At 44.2% G+C, this 26,291-nt stretch overlaps 1 protein-coding gene across 2 annotated transcripts; it reads right to left on the bottom strand.

Annotated features, from left to right (window-relative positions):
* Window positions 1–553: 553 nt before the first annotated feature.
* COG4 (component of oligomeric golgi complex 4) lies at window positions 554–26,052 on the bottom strand. Of its 2 annotated transcripts, XM_058528241.1 has the most exons (19): window positions 25,882–26,052; window positions 23,952–24,034; window positions 23,143–23,257; window positions 21,286–21,460; window positions 19,989–20,182; window positions 18,507–18,612; window positions 17,813–17,970; window positions 17,037–17,095; window positions 14,106–14,239; window positions 12,034–12,152; window positions 11,301–11,467; window positions 10,102–10,267; window positions 6,147–6,209; window positions 3,476–3,592; window positions 2,773–2,865; window positions 2,115–2,198; window positions 1,756–1,857; window positions 1,352–1,480; window positions 554–1,127 (listed from the first exon to the last, which is right to left on the bottom strand). In XM_058528241.1, exons 1-19 carry the CDS (start codon window positions 26,050–26,052, stop codon window positions 993–995), a joined length of 2,370 nt encoding a protein of 789 aa, XP_058384224.1. In that variant the 3' UTR covers window positions 554–992. The 2 variants fall into 2 exon arrangements, with proteins under 2 accessions (XP_058384224.1, XP_058384225.1); XM_058528242.1 differs by lacking the exon at window positions 1,352–1,480 and having other exon boundaries at window positions 25,882–26,040.
* Window positions 26,053–26,291: the final 239 nt, after the last annotated feature.

The raw sequence follows: 26,291 nt of genomic DNA, 5'->3' as shown, positions 1-26,291 counted from the left end.
TTCCTTACAGGTCAGGTTTTTGCCTGAGTAGAGACTTCATGCTCAACACTCACTCCTAGGCTGACTGGAGTGGGAGCAGGGGCAGGAGTCTGTACCCCATGTGTGTGGCAGTGAGCCAGTGTGGTCCTGCAGCAAGTCACTGCCAAACCAGGCCTTACCCAGCAACATTATGGACTATGCCATGTGACCCGGTGTCTGTGGGCAGTGGGTTCTTAGGATTGCAACCTTCTTGGAATAAATTTACTCTGTCCTTCAAGGCTGTCCTCATAAAGCTCTTTTTTGTTTCTGCTGGGAGCAATTCCCACTTTCCTCAGCACTGTGGGAAACTGCCCCTGGGATGATCCAGCTTCTGGCACACAGGGCTCCAGAGGAGGATGAGAGTCCAGGATTGGATGAGGCGCCTGCTATCATGTGGGTCCTGGCGGTAGCTGTGCGCCACTCTGGGTGCAGGAGGCGGCTGAGGCTTTAGGCTTTTGCCTTCACATTTTAGGGGAACTGGTGGACCTGTCTTGCCGTGCAACATCTAACCCTCCCTGGAAACAACACACTGGCATCTCTCCAAGGAGTGTCTTTAATCAGGGTGATCATCAACATCACAGTCTCTCCTCAGAGTAAACCTAATTCCCTAGGTCCCCAGATGTACCCAAGTCCTTTAGGGCTGTCAGGGAGGCAGTCTGTTTGCTTCAGTGTCCGAGGATGAGAGAAGGACCACCCATGCGGAAGGCTGGCCTGCCTTGGCTTTCCCACCTAATTAAGAGCCCAGGGGACCTACCTCTCTTGGTGGGCAGAAGCTGCCCCCAAAGCACCACCCAGATAGGTCTGAGTGCAGAGAGCAGAGGGAGTTGAAGCCTTGTTTCCCTGCTGCCAGCAGTGGAACAGTCTGAGCTATCAGAGCTCCCTGTAAACCAGACAGCCTTGCTCAGCTCCTTGGCTGTGGCCACTTAGGAAATGGGCCCTGAAGTGTGATGGGCCAGGTGGGCTCACCCTGGCAGCTACAGGCGCAGCCTCTTGATGTCCTCGCTGCGGAAGTCTATGCGCAGAGCTAGCACCTGGCGTACTTCAGCGGGGGTGAGACGCCATGTCAATGGGCCGGAGTTGGCGCCCCAGTAATCTAGGATCTCGGTCACCTGTGGGGAAGAACAGAGACAAGTCAGCAAGGAGGGGCTATCCTGAGAGAAGGCCTGGGGTTCCACTAGAGACAGAGCAGGAGTGCCCAGGGAGGAAAGGGTGCCCTGCAGGGCTGGGCTGCTGGCGGAAACATGGTTTTCAGGGAGTGGCAGGGATCCAAATTTTATCTCTGCCTCTCTTCCCAGTCACCTTTCCCCACCTAGGTTAAGGGAGCCCCACATACTCGCTCCAGATTGAGGATTGTGGCCATCTGGGAGAGCCGGGCAAACTTGTCTCGGATGGTCCAGGTGGTCACCGTGGTGAGGTAGGCAATGAGTGACCTCAGCTCCTTGTCAAACTGCAGACCACCCAGCTGCAGGGGAACACAAGCCCAGTCACCGTTCAAGGTCTAGCCCTCTGGCCAAGCAGAAAAGGCCCCCAGTTTCCCTCAGTGCTGGGCTGCAAGGCCATCTGGGCATCAGGTGATGCGTTGGTCAACTCCAAGGCCTCAGAAGTCAGGGCCGGACTGGGCCTAGATATGCAGGGCCTGGGGGTAGCAGACAGAGGAGACACAAGTCCCGGGGTGGCAGGGCTTGTCTTCTTCAGAGGGGAAACAACAGAGTGGGGCCCTGTGCTTCCTTGACTTACCCGGTTGAAGGTGGACTTCAGCACCACTTTCTCCAACTCGACTGCAACAAGGCTGGTCATAAGGCTGGTCAGGCTGTCATAGATGACTGGGGACAGGCCGGCCTGCACACAGAGGCTAGACATCAGCAGAGTCTCATCTAGCCCCTCTGCCTCCACAGGAGTCTTTCGGGGGTGGGGACAGTTACATGAGGCCCTTGGGGAGTGTTTCTACAGGCTTGGTCAGCCTTGGAGCCCACCAAGGGGCTGGGGCTTGGAAGGGCTTTCAAGGTTCCCAGCAGGAGTGTGATAAGGAGCTGCAGGCTGCTGGTTTGGGCAGAGGTGGGTAATTCCATAAGCTGGTCCCTAGAGCCTCTGCTCACCTTGAACTCCGCCATTTGCTGCTCCAGGTTAAGGATGAACTGTTGTACCCACGGGTCATTGGCCTCATAGTCATTGAATTCTTCCTATTGTCAGGAAACAAGGTGGGTCACTGGGGGGCCTCTCCAAGAAGTACTATTCACTCCCACCCTACTTCCACCCCTCTAAGAAAACGGGAAGAGGTCCTTCTTCTCCTATAGCTTCTGACTCATCCAGCTTAAACCAGCTTGGACACCTAGGCTGGAGTAACTTCTGCTTCTGCTTCATCACACTGGCAAGCAGCCCTGCAGTGTAGCAGTGGCCTATACAATATGGTAAAGCTCCTGGCATTTTACTCCCTCTTGCATCTCATGTTCTATAGGAATGAAACCATTAGGCTAGGGAAAAAAAGCCTTTAAGTCTATGATGGAGTGGGCAAAAAGAGCCTCAATAAAAGGATGAGTCGGGTCAGAGCAAACTCCCTTTAGATGTCTTTTGCAGCCTTTCTGACTCCAGGAACAACCTGTTTCCTGGGAGAAACCTAGTCTTCGAGGGTGAGAGAAGTGGGCCTGAGAAGCACGTAAGGTCTAGTCTGTTCAGATAGCTCCACTGCCCACTAGCAGGGGGCTGGGGGTGGGAGGGGTATTCCTGGGCTTGATGGCTGCCTGTGGTCAGGCTGACCTCCTCGATGTTGTGGGAGACAGAGAGAAAGGTGTTAATCCACGGCTGCACCTGTGGCTTGATGGCTGTGCTGTTGAGCTCCGTCAGCCCTTCCTGCAGAAGGACAAGGCAGAGACGCGTTGGACAAAGAAAGCGCACGCCCCATCCCTTGCCTTTTTCCTGCTCCATCCATCCCTTGACTGCCACGGCGTTTTTCCAGCTCAGACCCTGTCTGAAGTCTAACAGAGATAATGCTAATAAAAGAGGCCAGGAACAACCTGTTCCTTTCCAGATCTGTGCCAATTCAGGTCTAGGCCAGAGAGGAGGTCCTGGCGTTGGTCTGGTAAAGTCTCAAAAGAAGAGGTTTCTGAGTACCTGGAACTAGGCAGCACCTGTGGCTAAGGCCAAGCAGCAGATCTGAGTAACCACATGGTTCCATTTCCTTGGAGCACTTTTCTGAGCACTTTTTCTTGGCACTGTGGGGGCCAAGTGAAGATTCTAGAGGACCAGAATGCTGGCCTGTCAATGTGACAACTACACTGCTGAAAAAACAACGAGGCCTTCGGTCTTAAGGGGCTTGTACAACTTCAGTGGCTTGCATGCTACTCCCTCACCCCTCCTCCCTGTTTCCTCATACACATGGAGCTCAAGATAAGCCAGTAACAATCTTCTCAGAGCAATATGCAGACACAGGATTCAGCCAGCAGTTGAACTTGGGGCTTACCTGCAGGAGGTCTCGGAATTTGCCGGACACAGCAGCCAAGTCAGAAAGGCAGCTGTCAAACTTGGCTTGGGCCTGCTCCCCTCCAATGCCCTGGCTGAACAGCTTGGTACAGTCACTCTAGGGGAGAACACCCAGCTTTCAGAGCATGCCTGGGGCATGGGAGTGTGAGGGGGGCAGAGAGGAGGCCAGCATGCAACCAGTCATTTCTCCTACTCCAGCCTTCTCTGGGAGCAGTTCTGGCCTACTTTAGGCAAGAGCCCTAGATGGGTTTCAGAAAACCTGGATTCTCTCCTGGTGGCTAGCTACTTGGCTCCCACTTTCCTCTTTGTAATATGGGGGTATCAGTGTCAGGGGACGTGAATAAGAAACACAAATACCAGAAATTTTTTCATACATTTAGGGTCAGACATTCTAAGCATAAGTGCTTAGCCCAGTTCCTGGCATGTAGTAGGCACTAAGGAGATACTAGCTATTATTATTATAAGTTTCTGCTTTTTAAATATTTTAGTCTGGCTGCCCAAGGGAAAGCGTCATGATCACAGCTAAGCTCTAACTGCTTACTATGTGCCAGGCCCTGTTCTAAGCATTTAGTAGGTACTATTATTATTCCTATGGTACAGATGCGGAAACTGAGGCACAAAGAAGTTAATAACTTACCTAAAGCCACACATCAAGTTGGCTGGAAGTAAGTTGTGGAGCTGGAATTCAAGCTGGAAACTCTGGCTCCAGAGTGCCTGTTCCTAACCCCCACACAACAGCCTAGGTGGAAAGAACTCCACAGGCGGAGCTGCTTGAAGCTCACCAGGTTTTGGGTTGCCAGGAGCTGCCCACATTTCTTGTAGCCTCCTTAAAAGTTTGTGCTGTTTTGACTACAGCAGGAGCAGCAGTGTGGAAGAGCTACAGAAGGACTGATCTAGCAGGCAGAGGCCCTCAGTTCCCAAGATTCTAATACTATCTTTGACTATTTTTTTTTTAATTTTATTTATTTATTTATTTATTTTCCCCAAAGCCCCAGCAGATAGTTGTAGGTCACAGCTGCACATCCTTCTAGTTGCTGTATGTGGGACGCGGCCTCAGCATGGCCGGAGAAGCGGTGCGTTGGTGCGCGCCCGGGATCCGAACCCGGGCCGCCAGCAGCGGAGCGCGCGCACCCAACCGCTAAGCCACGGGGCCGGCCCTCTTTGACTAGCTTTTTAACCTTATCTGTAAAATGGGCACCATACTACCTGACTTGCCTATCTCAAAGGGTTGCTGATGGGCTTGAGAAAGAATACAAGTGAAATGCAAATCTAAGGGGGATGGGATTTATAGGAATTGTTTATTCAGCTCTTTGCTATCTTTCTTTTCTTTCACTTGGCTAATTCCACCAGCTCAGTTATGAATTTCTAACATTTCCCAAAATTTTACTTTAAAATCCAACAGCCTAATTTTAAGAACAAAGTCAGGAATATAATCTAAGATGCCATGACTTAAAAACAATGACGACAGCTACCTTGTTGAATATGTACAACGTGATAGACACTATGTTATTGGTACTTTGTATTATTCTTATTTTATTCCATTCTAAGGCCTTTTTGGGGTGAATGCCTATTCTAGCCCAGTGTACATTACTACTGTAAACTCCTACCTGATTGCTCTCTCTGAGCCTCCCTCAGGAACCTCGTCAACTACTAGGCCCTCTTTCTGTGTGCTGACTCCTGGCCTCCTCAGTCTGCCCAGCTCTAAAGCCAATACTTACCACCAGCCTGCACATTGAGCCCTGTGCCTCTACAGCAAAGCACCTTCCTTGGTATGAGTGCCCATCAGGGAGGCAGGACCTTGGTCTCCCTCTGCTCCCAGAGGCAGAGTTTGGGAGCAGGGAAGAGTTGGGCCCCTCAGTTTTTAACACTTAACAAAGTAATTGCTCCATACTGTTATTTGTAAATATTAATGCAATTATTAACTACCACTGCATGCCTCTCAAGTACCAGGTGCTTTATATTATCTTGTTCAATTCTCACAACCACTCTGTGGGAAAGAAATCATTCTCCCAGTTTTACAAATGAGGAAACTGAGGCTCAGGGAGGTTACAGGACTTGCCTCAGGCCACACAATTGGTCAGTGGTCAAGCAGAGATTTGAACTCAGGGGTATCTGACTTCTAAGCCCAATCAATTTCCACTATACTATGTGGCCTTCCTTTGAAAAATGATAGCAACTGGCTTTGTACAGGGTTTGGTGAACCTTACCTCATCTTAATCTCTTAAACTTATAGAGGACTTCATCATTTTTATAAAATGCTTTAACACTGTTTTTTTATTAGGCCATCCAACAAACCCAAAGTAGGGCAGGATGGAGATCTGTATCTCATTTAATAGATGAGAAAACTAAGGCTTTGAGAGTTAAGGGGCTTGTCTAAGGTCACATGCCCAGTATGTGTTGGAAGATCTAATTTGAATTCTGATCTTCGAACTCTTGGGCCTGAGCTCTTCACACTGGCCCCGAGACGCTTTGCTACCACTTGACTCATGAGTCAATCACTCGTGAATCCCCTCAAGTGCTCTGAAGGAGAGCTGGCTCAATGTCAGGGAATGCCAGAGTCCCCATCAGGATGCGTGTGCACAGGGCTCCCTCTCAAAATGAGGCCTGGGGAGGCTGCAGTGCTGAAAGCTGACAGGCAATTTTCACTATACCTCCAGCGTCTTCTTCAGAGTAGAGATGTTTTCACTGCAGACTTCCACGTTGTTCAGAGTCACCTGGGACATGAGGACAGAAGAATGTGACTTTCTGCTGACTGGTGTTTGTACCCACTTCAATGTCACACTGGCTGACAGTCGCACTCCTGAGGCTCAGAGGGCTAAGGAACACCCATAGCACTGTCATCAGGCAGGGTACTCAGGTCTGCATCAGGCAGAATGGTGAACCAGGCTCGCCCTTTCTCCTGTGCCTGACATCAAGGCAGCAAAGCCACCTTGACCTCAGAGGTAGTGACCCCAGGTTTCAGGTCTTTTTGCTCCATGTTTAGGCACACAGGCCTGGGAGAAGTCCTGGAGCTTCCAACCTCCAAGTTCAGGTCAAGATGCAAAAGCTGACATTCATTAACAAAATACTTCCTGAGAGCCTGGCACCTATGAGGCATTTTCTCATCCATTATTTCCCTGACTCTGCCAAATACCCTCTGCAAACCAAGTATTATTAAGGCAGCTCATAGGTGGAAACGAGACTCTTCAGAAGGTGAAATGATTTACCAAGGTCAGGCAACAAGCGATTCAGCAAATATTTACCTAGCGCCTGAGATGTGCCAGTCACTGTTCTAGGCACCAGGGAGAAAACAGTTAACAAAACTGACAAAATCCACCCGCTCAGAGCATTTACATTCCAGAAGGGAAGTCAGATAATAAATAGATGTATTATATAATGTCAGGTAGTGATAAACGCCATGAAGAAAAATAAAGCAGGGTAAGGGGACAGAAACTCAGAGAGTGACAGGCCACAGAGCTAGAGCCAGGATTAGAATTCAGGTCTCCCCACTCTAGGCCAAGCGCTCCTTCTTTCATAACTCAATTGACTTTTAAGCTAGGTGCAGAAATACCAATCATAAAAAGCAGCATGTGACAAAAGTGATAATTAAGGCATAAATTACTATGGCCATTTAGAGGAAAGAAAAAATGTTTTGGTCTGGGGCATTCAAGGAAAGCTCCATGGCAGAGTTGGTAACTGAGCTGAATTTAAAAGGCTAGAACATGATTCTGACAGGAGAGGAGGGTGAGTACATTTCTCTACCCCATCAGCCTCTCTCTCACCCACTGTCCTGTCTGAAATTTTCTTAATGGTACTTAGGATTCTCTGACATGATCTTGCTTGTTTCTTGCCTGCCTTTCCCACGAGAATGAAAGCTCCACGAAGGCAGGGATTTAGTCTGTTTTCTTCACTGTTGTGTCTCTAGTAGAGCACTGTCCAATAGAACCTTCTTGACGATGGAAATATTTTAAATCTGAATAGTCCAGTATGGTAGCCTCTAGCCACGTGTGGCTATTGAGCACTTGAAATGTGGCTGGTGCAACTAAGGAACTGGATTTTTAAATTTAAATAGCCACTAGTGGCTAGTAGCTACCATATTAGGCAGTGCAGCTGTAGAACCTAGAATAGTGCCTGACATATAGAAGTTTCTCAATAAATACTGAATGAATGAATGAGTGAATGAATATGTTCTGGAGAAGGGATAACATAAGCAAATGCAGAGTGGCAGAAAATCCCAAAAGGTCTTTGAGGATCAGCAGTCAGTGCACAGACATGTGCAGGGAAATGGCAAGAGGTGGAGCTACAGAGGTGGGTGAAGTCAGCCTGGGACTTGGGTGCTATGTTGTCCTGTGGACAATGGAGTGGCACTGAGGATTATTTAAAGCAGGGGAATACCACATGAGCACAGCTGTGGTTTGGGAATACTAACCTAGAGGCTGTGTGTGGGAGGAATTAGAGAGTTTGAGAGGATCACACAGCCTCTGAACTGGTGTGCTGGTGGCATAACGAGGAACGCAGGGGTGAGGTAAGGAGGAGCCAATTTTCAAGAGATGAGTCAGGAGCTTCAGGATTTCAGGGTACAAGGAGAATCTTATAAACCCAGCGATTGAGATTAGTATGTCCCTTTCATCTTCCCAAGAATGCTTCCCTCGTCAGTGTCCTGCAGCCAATACTGAAAGATCATGCTGCTGACACTGCTGTGGCCACTTCCGTTGTGGATGGATAAGACTAAAGGCCTTTTGTTAGCATGCCACAACACAAGGCTGCTAACATCACAAGCTTCCAGAGAAATAACTGCACTGTCATGACAGCTCAAGGATGAAGGCCAAAACATAAATGTTTCCAAGGCATTTAAGGGCACCAAGAATAATCTGTCACGAGAGGAAAATGAATTTGTGTTCAAATGGTATTGATTTCAAAGTTTCCTTGTACTGACAGTGCTTGTAGGCATGGATTCACTGGGCTTATCCTGGCTCATGGTGAATGATGTGTCAGCACCGTTGGGGAATTCATCTTGACAGCCAAATGAATCAAGGTGACATAAGAAATAGGCCCTGCAGTGGAAGTAATGCCATTTTAAGTACTTGGCATCAAGAAAACTAAAAACCTGTCACCAAGCATTTAGTATCACCTTTCTTGTTGGCCTTATCTTCTGGGCCCTCAAACAATGAAACTGTCTGAATGAGAGCAGCACATGTGCAACACACAGCGGCCAGCATAATGGGAACCTGTGTAGCCAAGTCGTGGAAAATAGGATCAGAGTGGGAGGATGGGTCAGATTCAGGGGGCCTTCAACAAACTACCAGGCAAAGATGTCTAGCTTTGACGTGGCAGGTAGCAAGGAGTCAATGAATGTTTCTGAGCAGAGAAATGAAAGAATGAAAGTACGATCTGTAAAAAATGAAATGGAACTTAAAATGAAAATTTTAAGTCAACTCGTGATCATATGAAGCTGGTGGCAAACATTTTATCAAAGTTCTCCAAAGGTACCATATTCAGAGGCAACAGTTTCTTGGAGCTGATCCTCTTTTTTTGTAACAACCATGACATCCCAGATCGACAGAATCCATGCCCAGGGAAAATATTTTCAATGACAGAGAGTGGGACTCCCTAAATAACCTCCATACTGGATCTGTCTGAGGACTAGTTACTATGGATTCCCTTGTCCAGAGACGGCGTAGATATTAACATATTTAGGCTTTTGCCTCTAAAAGCAACAGCTCTTAACTCTTTTGGGGTCACAGATTCCTTTAAGAATCTGATAAAAGCTAAGGACCCTGCTTCCAGAAAAAATACATGTACACATTTTTTTTTATATCCAACCCCAGGGTGTTCCGAGACCCCACGTGTGGACTGTTAAGTGAGAGCTCTGCTATTGGATGTTTCCTTCAGCCTTGAACCTCAGGAGCCAGGAATACTCAGGGTCTGGCCAATGTGGGGATGGAGCAGAATGACCTCTGACAGTGCTATTCCCACTCATGTCAAGACAGCATGTACCAGACAGGCCTGATCATGAGCTCAGGACTCAACTGTGTTCTTTTTGGCTCATCACAAACTGGCCATTACCTTGTATAAATCCTTTCATCCTTCCATGCTTCTCCTTCTCCAGCTGTGTCACACAACTGCTAAGACTCACTGACTACTTCATCACATCTGTCATTCCGGGTAGTTAAGGGCTTTAATAAGGTCACCTTTCTGAAGTTGAAAGCCTAAGAAGTGTGCTAGAAAAGCAGTCCTGGTAGGCCTAAAGGATAGGCACCCATCCATGCTGGGGGACTGTCCTCAGAGGAGCGGTCTGGAGGCTTGGCACAGATATTACACTTGGTTCTGTGACAGATGCAAGCCAAGTTTAATATTCAGTGGAGCCTCTGAACAGCTGGGCAGTGCTCCTGGGAACGAGCACTGGGGAAAGCTGAGGCGCCCAGCCTTCTAAGCAGGGAACAATACTTGTCCTGCCTCCGATTGCTCAGAAATAGGTCCCTGGGTAAGAAATGGTTTCAGAATCTTCTAGGAGGAGCTTTCCTTCTATATGGACACTGGAGGAAAAGTCTCCAGTTGATGGCTTAGAGATCATAGTTTAACTTCTAGAGGTAAACCGACCAGATCTCAACCTGTGGGGCTACCTACCAGGAATGATAGCTTGGCCTCATCAGTGCTCTCGATGCCTTTTGTGTCAAATTTGCCCTGCTGGAGGCTGCTGTGCATGATGTTCACGGCACTTGTCACTCCGCGCTGGATGTCCTGTAAGGTGGTGGCCGGGAAACCCATCCGTAGCTTGTTACACAGAACATCTCTAGGGGGCAGAACGGCATAGTGGGGATTGACAGCACTCAACCTGGCCTCCAGGACAGTGGGACCAGAAGGCCTACTACCCTGACCCAGCAGCACAAGTTGCTCTTTTGGGGGAATCACTAATCCTTGAGACCACTGTAGGAGACCTTGAGCAGCCAAGGTATGAGAGAGACCAACACCCCCTCAAGGGCATTGATGTGACAAGAACACACAGAGGAGACTGGCCAAATCTTTACTTCCTATGAGGCCTTCAGTTATCACCACTGAACTCCAACAAACTCAGCAGTACAGCTTAATGAAAGGCAGTACTATGTAAGAATTGAGAAAATAGGTTTTGAGACAGTCAATTCTGGACTCTATTCCACACTCCACTTATGAGATGTGTGATTTTCTTTTTTTGCTTAGAAAGATTCGCCCTGAGCTAACATCTGTTGCCAATCTTCCTCTTTTTTTGTATGTGGGTCGCCTACCACAGCGTGGCTGCTGATAAGTGGTATAAGTCCATACCTGTGAACCGAACCCAGGCCACTGAAGTGGAAGGTGCCAAACTTCACCACTAGGCCACGGGGCTGGCCCTGAGATGTGTGATCTTTGATAAGGGATAGAATCTCCTAAGCCCCAGGTTCCTCATCTACAAAAGAGAGCTAATAGTTCCTACCTCACAGAGTTCTTATTAGGATTGAATAAGAGCAGGAGATTAGCATAATACCTGGCCTGTAGCAATGGTAACTATGATGGTTAATATTACAACCACTGCCTTCATCTGAACAACCTGTTCTCTTTTCTAGGTCTGAGGGCCAATAATCCCTCCAATCCAGTCTAGGGAACACAGACTTGGCCCACAAGGTATCTGTTGTGCAGCTGCCTGGAGCCAAGGATGTTGTGCTATGGACAGGAACTTGTATCATCTATAGAACTGAACTAGAATCATAAGGAAAAAAAGGAAGAAACAAATGGGCCTCAGGAATCAATCACATTAGGACCTTTCTGCCTCCTAGAAAGGTCCTAGAAAAGAGAAAGGGAGTAAACCATACCTGAAGTCAGACTCCAGCTCTGTGGTAGCGAGGTTGATCATGGCACAGAGACAGTCGATGCTGGAGCTGGACAGAGCACGCCCAATGCACTTCTTAACAATGTAGAAGACATCATCCACCATGCTGGATGTCAACTGGCCCTTCTCATAGGTGTCCAGAGCCACAGCCTACCCAAAAGGCAAAGCACCCTGTGAGGGTCCATGACAGTTCTGCATGTCACTATTCTAAATGGTTCTGGAAAACAGGCCCTGGCTCTGCTTCCTTTTCTCTACCTTGTTCATGTTTTTCCCAACATGGCTTATTCTGGTCATAGCTTGGTGGGGATCCTCTTTGCCAAAATAGCTCATTTCCCTATTGATCACTATGTTAGGAAATTAAGTATTTAGGGCCTTTGCCTTGAGGACAACTGTTACCTGGGATGTAAGACATCAGGAGAAGCCCTTCTTCCCCAAGACTCCTACCCACATACCTCCAAGGAGGCAGGGAACAAGTAGGCTCCCTGAGGAGCTGAGGTGTTCTTTTGCGATCCTTGGGAAAGAAGTCCCAGCTGGGTCCACAAAGAGCATGACAACTCTAAACATGCCCTCTAACCATACAAAGTGATGCCACTCAGTCTGCATGCAAGGGTATTCTCAAAGCAGGACAAAGAAATATGATGTGTCTTGGCCATCTCCTTCAGCCTGGCTTCTTGAACAGGAAGCCCCATTTCCAAGGGATGTGTCCTCTGTCCTACCTTATTGACAGTCTCCCTCATGAAGTACTCCTCCATGGTAATATATAAGCCAATTAGCTCCTGCATGGTGCAACTCAACAGGCAGTTATTGAGGAGCTTGTCCAGACACTTCTGGTGCTCTAGGGGACAGCCAAGAAAGGAACACTCACTTTTCTTCCCCAAAGGAAACAGATCAACTTTTTTCATTTTTCCAGGTTCTTTTCTAGTCTTTGTTCCAAATTTGTACATAATTTACATGGTTATAATCATAGTACAGATACAGTTTTGTATTCTGCTTTAAAAAATTATATCATAAATATTTTCAGTGTTTCTACCCAGCTTGTTTTTTCTTCCTTTTAGATTATTTTTAATGGCTGTGTGATATTTTATCAGGTAGATAGTCCATATTTTTTAAACTACTCTCCTATTTTTAGACACCTGGGTTATTCCCAAATGTTTTGCCATTATTAGAGGTAACTGGATATCATAGTAATTGGAAATTATAGTGAACATTTTTGTACAAAGACCTTTTTACTTCTTTTCTGTTTTTTCCTTAGAATTAATCAGTAAGACTCAAAAGATGTAAGATTCCAGGGCAAAGACTGAAATATATTGGGTATAGGACATTTTATTTTCTAAACCAGTGCTGCCCAACAGAATTTTCTGTGATGATGGAAATGTTCTACATCTGTGTTGTCTAATACAGTAGCCACTACTGAGGACTTGAAGTGTGGCTAATGTGACTGAAGAACTGAATTTTTAATTTTATTTAATTTTAATTACATTTAAATTTCAACAGTCACATGTGGCTGTTGGCTATTGTATTGGACAGCACAGCTCTGAACAGTGACGTTTGCTATGAGTAACAACGAGCACCAAACTCCAAATGAGCATCCATCTTCCTTTAAACACCAGTTCAAGGCAAAACCACCTGGATCATATAAATAATTCCCTTGCTGCGTATTATTGGCACAAGCCATGCAGAAGGCCACAGATGCTGGGTCAGTTTCAAGTCTCCAGTTCAGGGAATCCTGCATATACTTGTCCAGCAGGAATTAAATGGACTTCTTAAAATCCTGGAGAACCAATTTGTAAATGAAATAGGACTGTGGCACACCCTTTTTCCCCCAATGTATTTATCCCTTCAAAAATTGTGAGTTGGGGAACTGGGAGACTGAGGGAGAGAGTGAAAGGCTTTCCTTACATGATATACTCTTTTTTGTGTACTCTTTATACTAGCTATTCTTTTTTTTTTTTGTAAGGGAGATCAGCCCTGAGCTAACATCCATACTAATCTCCTCTTTTTGCTGAGGAAGACCGGCTCTGAGCTAACATCTATTGCCAATCTTCCTCCTTTTTTTTCCCCTAAAGCCCCAGTAGATAGTTGTATGTCATAGTTGCACATCCTTCTAGTTGCTACATCTGGGACGCAGCCTCAGCATGGCCAGAGAAGTGGTGCGTCGGTGTGTGCCCGGGATCCAAACCCGGGCCGCCAGTAGCGGAGTGCGTGCACTTAACCACTAAGCCATGGGGCCGGCCCTATACTAGCTACTCTTTTTTCAATATTATACCTAGATACTACATTGAGGTATAATTTATATACCATAAAATTCACCCATTGTATATGTACAATTCAATGAATTTTTAGTAACGTCATAGAGCTTTGCAACAATAGCCACAATCCAATTTTAGAATATTCCTGTCGCTCCCCAAAGTTCTCTTGTGAAGTTATCTGTATCTTTTTGTTCTACCTACCTATCTATAATGTGCACATATCACCTACTTAAATTAAACACCAACCCATAATCAGAGCTGGAGAGGAAGCATGGCGTGGAGAAAAGAGCAGAGGAAAATCATTTAACCATTCTGAGAATTAGCTTTCCTTATCTGTAAAATGATTAGATGGCCTCAAAGGTCCAGTTCAATTCTAAAATTTGGTAAGTCTAGATTTCCTCCTGGGAGTCAATTTGCCCACAGACCCCCAGCGGCTAACAAGTTCCAGGTATTTCCTATTAAGAGATCAGTGGCTTAACTACTACAAAACAGTGCCAACTATACCCAAGCCCTCCCAGAGAATATATGAAACCTTTTACCTTGCTTTACTTCCTCTGAGGCCATGGAGTCCCCCACGTCAAAATCAGAGCTGATCCTCTTCCTGAGGAAGCGTAAGTACAGCTCACTGCGGGCATTCATCAGGGTGACCTCAGTCAGGATAGGGTCCAGTTCCCTGAGACACGTGGAGCAGAAGAAATAAGCAGGAGAACACTAGATTCCCTCAGACATAAAAGCAACAGGGCAAACATAGTCCCCAACTTCCCCTCCCTACTGGGCCCAGAGGGGTCAGCTCTGCCAGATGGTCATCTTGGCTCTGCTGGCCAGATTATAATCAGAGACAGCTGTCAACTACATATTCCATTTACATGTTTCATCTGAATCATTCACCTCCTAAAATCCTGCCAGGGCTGTTAAGAGATTGGGAGGGGTGTTTTCAATAGCAGGTTTGAGTAAAAATTATCTATGCTTCACATGGAAGAAACCACAACCCCTCAACCTCTTCTTTAGCTTTGGTGGGATTTTAGGATACACTATTAAACTGTGTCCCACACCGGTTCATCTCACCAGATGAACAGCCGAAACAATCTTGAAAAAACAAAACAAAACAAAACATACTTCTCAATCTCAAAACTTACTACAAAGCTACAGCAATCAAGACAGTGTGGTACTGGCCTAAGGATAGACATGTATATTAATTGCGAGGCCAGAAATGTTCACATTTATGGTCAATTGATTTCCAACAAGAGTGCTAAGAGTATTCAATAGGTAAAGAATAGTCTTTTCAACAAATCATGCTGAGATAACTGATATCCATATTATAAAGAATGAAGTTGAGGGGCAGGCCCCGTGGCTTAGCAGTTGAGTGTGCACGCTCCGCTGCTGGCAGCCCAGGTTTGGATCCTGGGCACGCACCGACGCACTGCTTGCCCAGCCATGCTGAGGCGGCGTCCTACATACAGCAACTAGAAGGATGTGCAACTATGACATACAACTATCTACTGGGGCCTTGGGAGAAAAAGGGGAAAAAAAGGAGGAGGATTGGCAATAGATGTTAGCTCAGGGCTGGTCTTCCTCAGCAAAAAGAAGAGGATTGGCATGGATGTTAGGTCAGGGCTGATCTTCTTCACAAAAAAAAAAAAAAGAACGAAGTTGAACACTTCCTTTACATTATATACACAAATTAACTCGTTTTCCACACTGAAGTCCAAGAGATCTTTTCAAAACATAAATCTGGTCCTATCATAATCATATGATTTCCCAGCTCTTAGGAGACAAGACCCTGAATGGCCTGACTCTAACAACCTGTCTAGATTCATCTCATATCAGGCTCTCCCTAACTCTCTGCATTTCAACTACACTGGCCTTCTTTCAGTTTTTCAAATATACAGGACCTTTGCACATGCTTCCCCCACTCTCTACCTGTAACACTCTTCACCTCTTATTCCTACTTACTCTTGAGGTCTCAGATCTAAGGTCATTTCCCCAGGAATTTTTCCTTGAACTTCATCAACTTAGGTTACATGCCTTTATTACATCCTCTCTTTACCCTACACTTAGTATATCATAATGGTTAATAGCACAAACTCTTGAGTCAGACTGCTCGGATTCTATTCCTGGCTCTGCCACTTTCTAGCTGTATGACCGTGGGCAAGTCACTTAACCTCTCCAGGCTTCAGCTTCCTCATCTGTAAAAAATGTTTATGGATTAAATCAGTGATCCTCAACTGGGGGTGATTTTACTCCCCAGGGGACATTTGGCAGTGTCTGATGACATCATGCTGTCAGCATCCAACAGGTAGAGGCAAGGGATGCTGCTAAACATCTTACAATGTACAGGACAGCCCTCCATAACAAAGAATTATCCAGCCAAAATGCCAGTAGTACAGAGGCTGAGAAACCCTGGATTAAATGATTTAATATAGGGCCTGCCAGGTGGTGCAAGCGATTAGGTGCGCGCGCTCCGCTGCGGTGGCCTGGGGTTCGTCGGTTCGGATCCCGGGCGTGCACCGACACACTGCTCGGCAAGCCTTGCTATGGCGGCGTCCCACGTAAAGTGGAGGAAGATGGGCACAGATGTTAGCCCAGGGCCAGTTCTTCCTCAGCAAAAAAAAAAAAAAAAAAGAGGAGGATTGGCAGATGTTAGCACAGGGCTGATCTCCTCACAAAAAATGATTTAATATTTATTAAGTGCTTAGAACAATACTTGGCATACAGTAAACACTCTGCTATTATTATTATCTGTCTACTTTATAGACTATAGATGCCACAAAGAAAGAATTATGTCTGTTTTGCTCACTTTGCTTGCTCCCATATCCCCAGTACCAAGGACCAGTGCCTGGCACATTATGTGTACTCAGTAAAAATTTGTTGATTGAATGAATACATTTTTATGTTTGGATTTTCTTTTAACAAGCATATATTACTTTTATTAGAAAAAAGTAAAACTTTAAAATTTTAGGATAGTAGTTCTCTTTGGGGAAGGGAGAGGAGAGTCAATTTGGGGGCTTCAAAAGTATTGGTAATCATCTACTATACTTTATGAACACACGTTATTATATGCTTTTGTTGTATTATATATTCCCTTAAAAAAAAACAAGAGTCACAGATAAAATATTTATTTTTTTTTGGTGAGGAAGATTAGCCCTGACATAACATCTTTTACCAATCCTCCTCTTTTTTTTTTTTTTCTCGTGAGGAAGACTGGCCCTGGGCTAACATCCATGCCTATCTTCCTCTACTTTATATGGGACACCGCCACAACATGGTTTGATAAGCGACACGCCCGGGATCCGAACCTGCGAACCCTGGGCCGCTGAAGCAGAGCGTGCGCACTTAACCGCTGAGCCACCGGACCGGCCCCATAGATAAAATATTTTTAAAACATAGACCACACTGTAACAGAGTAGTGTCTGAATGATATATGATTACCAGTTGAAACTCCTATGGGCTGAAGGAAAGAGAATTATTACCTTGGTTCTATTTTTTCTGTTGTAGAATTTCTCATCAAGTTGTTCTGGACGTGCCGAAACTGCAATATACCACAGAAATGAGAATGCTCTTCACCACCCTCCTTCTATCTGCCTCTTGCTGGTCACTCCAAACTTCTGGCATACAAGTTTGCTTATCAGGTAAGCCAAAAGTAGGCTTCCAGGATGATGAGCCAAAGATTTACTTTTGATTTAGACGCTAATGCTCACCTCTATTTTATTGCACTTAAAAGTGATGCTAATGATGTTCCAATGGACTACTGTCTAGAGTCCCCTAGAGTTCTAGAAACAAAATTGTATGGGGCTACTCCTATTTCTAAGTCATACTCTTACTTTCTCTGCTCAAAGGAACAGAGAAATAAAGTTTTGAAAAAGCAAATGTACCTTTAACACTTAAGGAACTAAGGAGAAATTTGAGACAAATTACTTGACACTTAATAGGACCTTAAGAAATAAAATTCTTACTATATCACCAGAAGGCAATGTTGAACATTCTATGACAGAGAACTGGTCTAACATTTCTGTTGTGTTCCTTTCAGGAAGCTCTATTTCCTTCTCAATCAGGTACTGAGGCCATCATCATCCTGACAACACTTCAAGTCCAAAGTAAGCTGGTGATGGGTAAGATGCAGGCCAGTCTGCCTTCAGCATTTATTTTTCTCCTTTCTGCATCTTTTTTCATTTTTTCCCCCAATTTATTCTATTCAGTGTTGCTGGCTAATGCTTCTTCAAAAACGCCTGCAGCTTCCCCTGCTCACCTGCTGGTGGTAGTCCCTCTGCTTGATGAACTTGTCTACCACCTTCTCCACCTGTCTGTCACATTCCACCTGCAGATATTTTATCAGGGTATAAAGTCTCCCTGGCCCATAATAGGTCTCCACTATTGGTTGGTGGGTCTCCACAATGCGGGCAATCCCTAGAAAGGAGACAGTGAGAGGGTTGGATTCCAAATATTCTTCCCAGAAAATAAACTCCTTTGTTCCATCCAGGATTGACCCAGGGTCCAGCTCAACTCTTTTTGGCTGTTTCACCTCCCAAAACGAATACAAATACTTCTTGCTGGGAGTTGCTAAGCAAATTTGTTTGTTAAATATGCACAATGCTTGGTATACCAGTAGGCATTTCATAAGTTATACTGATAGTTTCTATAGGAGCATCTTTGGAAATCAGTATCACTCTCTTCCTGGTAATTTATTTTAATATTATTAATTATTAAATTTACTCTTAGAGTTTGGGTCTTGAGGGTTAGGGAGGATCAAAAATCTGAGAGACTCTAAGTAATCTTTGCTAATCAGACACTGAATTGGGAAGTTAATTCTCCAATAAATCAATACACAGTAAACTACAGGATTAAATTAAAGGCATCAAGCTAGTAGGGAGAGAACAAAAGCTGGGATGCAGGTATTATATAGAAACGTCTCCAGTCTCCCTAGAGTGGAGCCAGAGGCTTGCCTTCAAACAGAAGAGTGAGTGTATCTGCAAAGATGACTGCAGCTCTTCGATCACTCATGTCTGTCCCTAGCACCAACAGCAGATTCTCCTCAGCTTTACTGGCCACCTGAAAAAAGTAAAAAATCCACATATATTTCTCAGACCAAAGGCTAGCCTCTGTTTTCCAAAAAGATCTCCTATTGGCTTTCCTTTCCCCATATTTCCCTTGATGCTTGAAAGTCCAGGCAGCACAGAGGAACCTCCCTTGGAAGCTCTGGGTTGTCTGCGCCTCAGGCAGGACAAAGAACTTGAGCACAGCCGTAGCTCTTCTTCCATTCAGAGCTGTAAGTAATGCTTTCCTTTTCTTTGAAAATACATACTGCCATTAGCCAAGAGAGAGTCCTCAGTTTCAATAACTGTCTCAAAGTATAACAGTTATCATTAATGGTGCTTCCTTGAGCAGGACAAAGAATCTGGGTACTGTGGAAGGGACTTTTAAGGGATAAAGTAGAAGCCATTTCTAGGTCCCAGATGGCAAAGTACTGATTTAAAAAAGTACCATAAAGCAGTTATATTTTATTTTTAATTCATTATTTTTTTAGAATGGGTAAAACATACACACTTAAACATTCAAGAGGAACAAAGGTGTGTTCAGTGAAAAGCAATTCTTTCTCTTACCTACATCTCTTGGTCTCCTAAGTCTTCTCTTCAGAGATGACCACTGTTAACTCTTCCAAAAATATCCTACACTTATACAAGCATAGTCTCTATTGCCACGCCCCTCAGTGTAAAGAGGAATGGTAGTGTACTGTAGTTTAACTTAACAAACCACATATGTTAGAGAGTGAAATATGTCAACACAAATGGAACTGTCTCATTTTTCTTAATGGCAGAATAGTGTTCCATTATAGAGAATTTTGAGGAGGAGGGACAGGATGCGCTTTGACATATAGTTAAAAAAAAAACCCTCTGCACACATGCCTGCTGAGATTTGCTTCTCTCCATCTAAGGTTGGGGGGGAGGGCATTGAGATTTTAACTGAAGCCTGTTTCTTTTTCAGGATTTAACCTTAAGTGACCTCACCTGCTTCATCTCAATGTGGCTTATTTTGAGACTCAAGCCTGGTGATGCAGTCTTAAAACCACTAACCAATAACTCCAAATGCTCTTAAAAGAAGCCAGTTCCTGGATGACAGCTTGAAAAGGGTGATTCAACTTTTCAGAGAATTTGCATTTTAATTTTCCTACACCTTCACTTGGTCCGTTGGAAATAAATGTGCAACATGGCCTAGCAGATGTCTAGGCCATGCCTGGTACAAAGTAGATTGGTAATAGGTAAGTGTTGAATGAATGTATGCATCCAGTCCTGCCAGGCTACAGCAAGAGCAGAAAAAGAGCCAAATCCAGTGGCAAGAAAGTATCCAAAGAAACTGGATCCATCCAGTGCCCCAATCTGCAGGCAGAGACCAAACCATCGTCCTGCCAAGCAATCAGGGGCCCATACCTGCTTGCAAAGGTATTCTGAGAACTTGCTTAATCCCTCCTCATGTAAACCCAGCAGTGGGAAGATCTTGAAGAAGCGCTCCACCTGGGGCAGATCTCCTTCCTTAGTGGCAATGGCAAACTTCTCTGTTACAATAGCTTTGAGACGCTGCTCAGCTTCCTGCAGCAATTTCAGGTTGGCGTCAATCATGCTTCCTGTGCAATGGGAAGAAAATGAGAATTAAGGTAAAGAATGGTACTGTCAGGTCTATGCCACTTAGTCTGTGCAACCACTATTCATTCAAAAAATATGTATTAAGCACTTACTGTGTGCAAGATACTGTACTAGCAATATGGACAATTAAGAGATGAATCAGCCACGATCCTACTGTCACAGAAGTTACAATCAAGTGAAAGAGATAAGATTTGTGTACAAATAACTATAATAAAATTCATTGTATGAAAAGTGTCATAAGAAAGGTGCCCACAAGTTACATTTCTGGTTGAAGTAATTAGAAAAGGCTTTTTAGGGGCCGGCCCGGTGGCGCAAGCGGTTAAGTGCGCGTGCTCCGCTGCTGGTGGCCCAGGGTTTGCCGGTGGGGTTCGCCGGTTCAGATCCCGGGCGCGCACCGATGCACCACTTGTCAAACCATGCTGTGGTGGCGTCCCATATAAAGTGGAGGAAGATGGGCATAGATGTTAGCTCAGGGCCAGTCTTCCTCAGCAAAAAGAGGAGGATTGGCAGATGTTAGCTCAGGACCGATCTTCCTCACCAAAAAAAAAAAAGAAAAGAAAAGGCTTCTTAGAGATGATATCCCATCTCTCAAAGATCGGTAGGATTTTGATACCTGAATAGGAGAAACATACGTTCCAGGCAGAGGGAATGAAATGAGCAAAGGAGTAGAAACAGAAGGATGAAAAGAGTGTTTGTAGAATATTGCAAATGTAGTAGTAGAGTAATGCAAATTGTAGTATATACCCTGGCATATAGAGGAGCTCAATAAATATGTGCACAGTGAATAGATGTATGAGTGAATAGTATGAAGTAAGGCTAGAAAAGACAGAGTGGGTGGAGATCATGGAAGGCCCAGAATACCAGGCTAAGAATTTAATTTTATAAGTAGGCAATATGGTAAAATGGTTTATTTTCCATAAAATGGAAATAACAACACATGCCCTGGGATGGTCTAGGACCTATATAGGGTCTAGTACTAGACAAGGAAATTTCCTAACAGGTGCCCTTTTCCTGGTTGAGTTTGCCTAGTTCAGATGGCAGATGCTTGTAACTAAACTAGAAATCAACAGTTTGTGATGCCAACCTTCTTTGCCCTGTCGACTTAGCTCAATGACTGACTTATCCAGGCACAAGTAGCGATGAATATGGGCTGCAGCCTGTTCATAATCTTCATTCCTCAAAGCAGTCTGAACTCCATCCATGCAGAACTTCAGGTCCAAGATGTCATCTGCTCTCTGAATGGCTTGATAGAGGCGGTTCTGCAAAAAGACTTGGTGCTTAGAAACAATGTCCTATTCTTTCAAAAACATCTCTTCAGAAGGTAGGGAGATGCAGGTGCTGAATCAGGTTAACCAGAGGTCCTTCTCAGCTTTCACTGCTGAACTAAAAAACACCACCACTACCACTCACAAAACTGTTATTGATGATAATCAATATCACTGACAGGTATCATTTAATTTTATTTATGTGACCAGATCATTGATTTTAATGGAAGCAGGAACAGAGATAATCTATATTTATATTTGGCTTATATTGTTAAATTTATAATAAAATCAAAATGTATTTGACATTTGGGGAACATAACATTGTAAACCAAGTAATAAAGTGAAATATGTGGAAAGTATTTTTCTTTTAGAATAAGCAAGAATGTTTAAGGGGCCGGCCCCGTGGCTTAGCGGTTAAGTCCGTGCATTCCGCTGCTGGCGGCCTGGGTTCAGATCCCGGGTGCGCACCAACACACCACTTCTCCAGCCATGCTGAGGCCGTGTCCCACATACAGCAACTAGAAGGATGTGCAACTGTGACATACAACTATCTACTGGGGCTTTGGGGGGGAAAATAAATAAATAAAGTTAAAAAAAAAAAAGAATGTTTAAAAAACTTTAATACATGAGTTGGCTGTGTGGCTATGGGGTTTTGTGGTAAGTTATTTTTGCAGAATCTGAACAAATAGATTGGGAGTTATGCTACTTCACAGGGACAGACTGAGGCTGGGACTGACTTCAAGAGCCCAGACCTTGTGGTATTCAGTACAGTAGGCACTAACTACCTGTGGCTATTGAGCATTTGAAATGTGGCTAGTCCAAATTAAGATGTATGTGTAAAATACACACTGGATTTCAAAGACTTAGTATAAAAATAAAGAAGGTAAAATATCTTATTAATACCATTTAAAAGTAATTACATATTTAAACAGTATCTTGGATACAATGAGTTAAATAAAACATTATTAAAATTATTTTCACTGATATCTGTTTTACTTTTTAAAAATGGGTACTAGAAAATTTAAAATTACATATGTGGTTCGTATTAGATTTCTTCTTTTCCAGTCTGTACGACTTTTATTTCATTTTCTTGCCTAATTGCCCTGGCTAGAACTTCTGGTACAATGTTGAAGAGAAGCAGCAAGTGCTGACCTCCTTGTTTTGTTCCTGATCTTAAGGGGAAAGCAACTAGTCTTTCACCAATAAGTATGATGTTAGCTGTTGGCTTTTCATTGATGCTCTTTATTAGGTTGAGAAAGTTCCTTTCTATTCCAAGTTTGTCGAGTGTTTTTATCATAAGGGGTGTTGAATTTTGTCAAATGCTTTTAAGTCTATGAGATGATCATGTGGTTTTGGTCCTTTATTCTATTGATATGATGTATTACATTAATTGACTTTCACATGTCAAACCAATCTTGCATTCCTGGGATAAATCTCACTTGGTCATAGTATAGTCCTTTTTATATGCTGCTGGATTCAGTTTGCTAGTAATGCTGAGGCTTTTTACGTCTATTCATAAGAGCTGTTGGTCTGGGGTTTTCTTTTCTTGTGATATCTTTGTTTGATTTTGGTATCTTGCATTAGATTTCCATTGGATGGTTCTGCTCTGATTTCTAATGAGGTGGCTTCTCTACTGCCCTTTACTAACTCAAACATCGAAAGCAGACTGAGATTACCTTGGCCAGGTCAAGCTGACGGACTTTACTGGACACATTCTCAGCTAGGTTGCAGGTAAAGGTGATCATTCCAGCTAGCTGCTTTGCATCTCCTTCAATCAACTGCAGGTTGGGACTGGAGACACACAGTGTCAGCACACACATTTCCATAGAGGCAGAGGGTAGGAGTAAGGCACAGAAAAACTTTTTTTGTAGATGGAGACTGTTTTTCACTTCTTTTGTACCTCCCACAACTCTTAGCTCAGTTCATTCTATTCACAGCTTTTTATCAGGAGTGTTTTACTGAAAACTAAGCCTATACTTAATAAAAAATTTCTATAACTACTAAAGACACTCCCAAATAGGTACTGCCAAAGAATTAGAGAAGAGATTCTCTCAATTGCTAAGTGAGCATAAAATGTACTAACCAACAATCTAAGAGGATGATGAGCAACTTTTATGACTAGCAAGTAAGTAAAGTTTGTAAAAACAGTGGTTCTCAAACTTGAGCCATACATCAGAATCATTTGGTATGCTTGTTAAAATAAAGATTCCTGGGCCACACCTCCAGAGTTTCTGGTTCAGTAGGTTTGGAATGGGGCCCCAGAATTTGCATTTCTAACAAGTTTCCAAATAATGTTGGTACTTGCTGGTCCAAGGACACTTTGAGAACCACTTAACTATACCTTTAGGTGTTCCCTTTACCTTGAGGTAACACTCCTCTACATTTCAAACTCAACTCGCATTTTAGAACAGAAAGTTAGGAAAAATAACTTATCCAGTCAACCCTGTTGGAATTTACAACAGCTCTTGCTGAGATGAAGACTCACCCCATTCGGTGGAGAGTGACCATTTTACTTTCAATGGTGTTTTGCTGTTCCAAAAGAGCATCCAGCTCTCTCTCCACCACTTTCTGAAACACAGAGACTTTTTGGCGTCAGAATGGTCAGAAGGAACCTTAAGGTTATCTAACCCAATCACTTAGCTGAAGGATGAATCCCATTTCAAATGTCTTCTTTTCTTTCACTAAGCTCCCATAGGACTTTAACAAACCATACTTCATTTTTGCACTTATCACAATGCATAACGATTGTTACCTTACGTATATCTTATTCTGTCTAAGCAGATGAACACCACAAAGGGAGGAAATAATATTCAATACCATTAGCATAGTGCCTAACACAGGAAGGCATTTAAAATATAATGGCTAAACAACGCAAGTTCCAAAGTTGCGGTTACAACAAGTCTCTTCAGGGGGCCGGCCCGGTGGCATAGCGGTTAAGTTCCTGAGTTCAGCTTTGGTGGCCCGGGATTCGCCAGTTCTGACTGCGTGGACCTACTCACCGCTCATCATGCCATGCTGATGTGGCGTCCCATATAGAAGAGCTACAACTCCACAACTATGATACACGACTATGTACTGGGGTTTTGGGGAGAAAAAAGAAAGAAAGAAAAACACAAGTCTCTTCACAGTGTATAGTCAGTACCCAAAAGGGATAAATATAATTCTCTCTCAGCCAAGTCATTTACTGCATTATCTCAACTAATGTAACCTTCTTATGCTTGAGTTTCTTCATCTGTAAAACAGGGCGAGTAATATATATCCCATACGACTGTTGTGTGAACCAAATAAAATAACAAACATAAAGTGCTTAACATAGTATGTGGTGTATGATTCAATAACAGCCATTAATATTAGGTATACATTTCTACTAAAATAGTCCAGTAGTCTCCAGAAGGGAACTTCCCCTTGACAGTCATCAAATACAAATACAGAACTAATATTGTTTTGTCTGTAGAGATCAACTTAATTTTTCCCCCAAAGTACTGACTGACTCAATGAATGCAAGCTTAGGAATCTTAAGTCAAGAGTACTTAATTTTATAAAGCACATCTTGCTGAAAAATCAGAAACCGCTAGAATTGGTGCAAGTTAATATTTGAAAATATTCGAAGACAACAATGATCCCCCCTCTCCCCTACCCAGCTGAAACTGAGTTTTGTGCTCAACCTTAATTAAAAGTTTGGTTTAGGAAATAGTTACTAAACTTTTAGATCTCTTAGACAGCTTAGACCTTTAGATAGCTTAGATCTCTTTCTTCTGACTGGCAAAGAACCCAAGTGACATTCAAAAATGTATTGACAGCATCAGGTTGCCACGGAAAAGTGGCACGCCCTTCATTTGACACAACGCAGGGGTACAAGAGATGAAGGGACTTTTCCAAGACTAAATAGTTGTGCCTGAGTCTTAAAATCTCAAGCGTCTACAAAGTTGTGCATTTAACCGAAACGCTAAAATTACACTCCCAAATCATTCCTCACAAGAGGAAGTTTTAAAATGCTTTGTTTATTTGCAATGACGTCCCACTTAAATGAGATAAAGACGTGAAAGTGTTTCATAACTTTTAAATTGCTAAGCCAATGCAAGAGAGCCTTTATTCTTCTTTTGAGAAGCAAGCGAGTTGGTGTATACTCTCAGTCTAACTTTACTCTGTCGAAGAAACCTAGTGATTAAGGGCCAAGGAAACCAATGGGGGGCGGGGGCAGATCGCCCAGATAACAAGGAAAACAAGCTCGGAGGTATCAGACCGAGCGAACAGAGATGTCAGGTCCACTCAACTACACTCCTGCTTCTCGAGTAGGCGCTCTTTTGTTTCCCTCGGCAAGGAGAGAACTTCCCACAACCCAGATTTCCCAAGACTGACAGTTCCTACGTCCACTGCCTCTGGATCCTCCTGGAAAGAGAGGCTTAGCCCCCCACCTCCTCGTCGCAGAGCCGTTCGTACACAGCCTCCAGCTCCTGCAGCTCGGTCAGGGAGCGAATAAGCTCGGTGGAGATTTCCGAGCAGCGGCCTCCTCCCGCCCCTTCAGGCGGCGGAGGCACCCCTGACAGCTTCTGAGGGCTATCGAGGTCCGCCATCTTGGTCCCCATTCTGCGCTTCCGGCCCCGCGAGGCCCCCTCCTCGTTGGCGTGCCGGATCTTTGGGGCTGCCCACAGAAGTGCCTGATTTATTTATTTATTTATTTATTTATTTAAGTCTACCTTAAAAGGTCTATTCTCTTGGAAAAAATGACAGTCATAAAGTATGTTTAAATAATTTTCAATGCAGCGTGGAAGCAAAACAGAAGCATTAAAAAATATTATATATACATTCTTCAGGCTCCGGTTGA

Source organism: Diceros bicornis, chromosome 32, assembly GCF_020826845.1.
Source record: "Diceros bicornis minor isolate mBicDic1 chromosome 32, mDicBic1.mat.cur, whole genome shotgun sequence".
Taxonomy (NCBI): Eukaryota; Metazoa; Chordata; class Mammalia; order Perissodactyla; family Rhinocerotidae; genus Diceros; species Diceros bicornis.
This window is presented reverse-complemented; position numbering and strand designations above follow the sequence as displayed.

Bases quoted from the DNA above. Each gene is read 5' to 3' on its own strand.
- COG4 (XM_058528241.1), bottom strand. From the start codon at position 26,052: ATGGGGACCAAGATGGCGGACCTCGATAGCCCTCAGAAGCTGTCAGGG. The intron at 17,971-18,506 runs GCAAGCCTCTGG...TCTCCTTTCTAG, and splicing joins ACTCACTCTTCTGTTTGAAG to GGATTGCCCGCATTGTGGAG. The intron at 2,866-3,475 runs GTAAGCCCCAAG...GTCCTTCTGCAG, and splicing joins AATTCCGAGACCTCCTGCAG to GAAGGGCTGACGGAGCTCAA.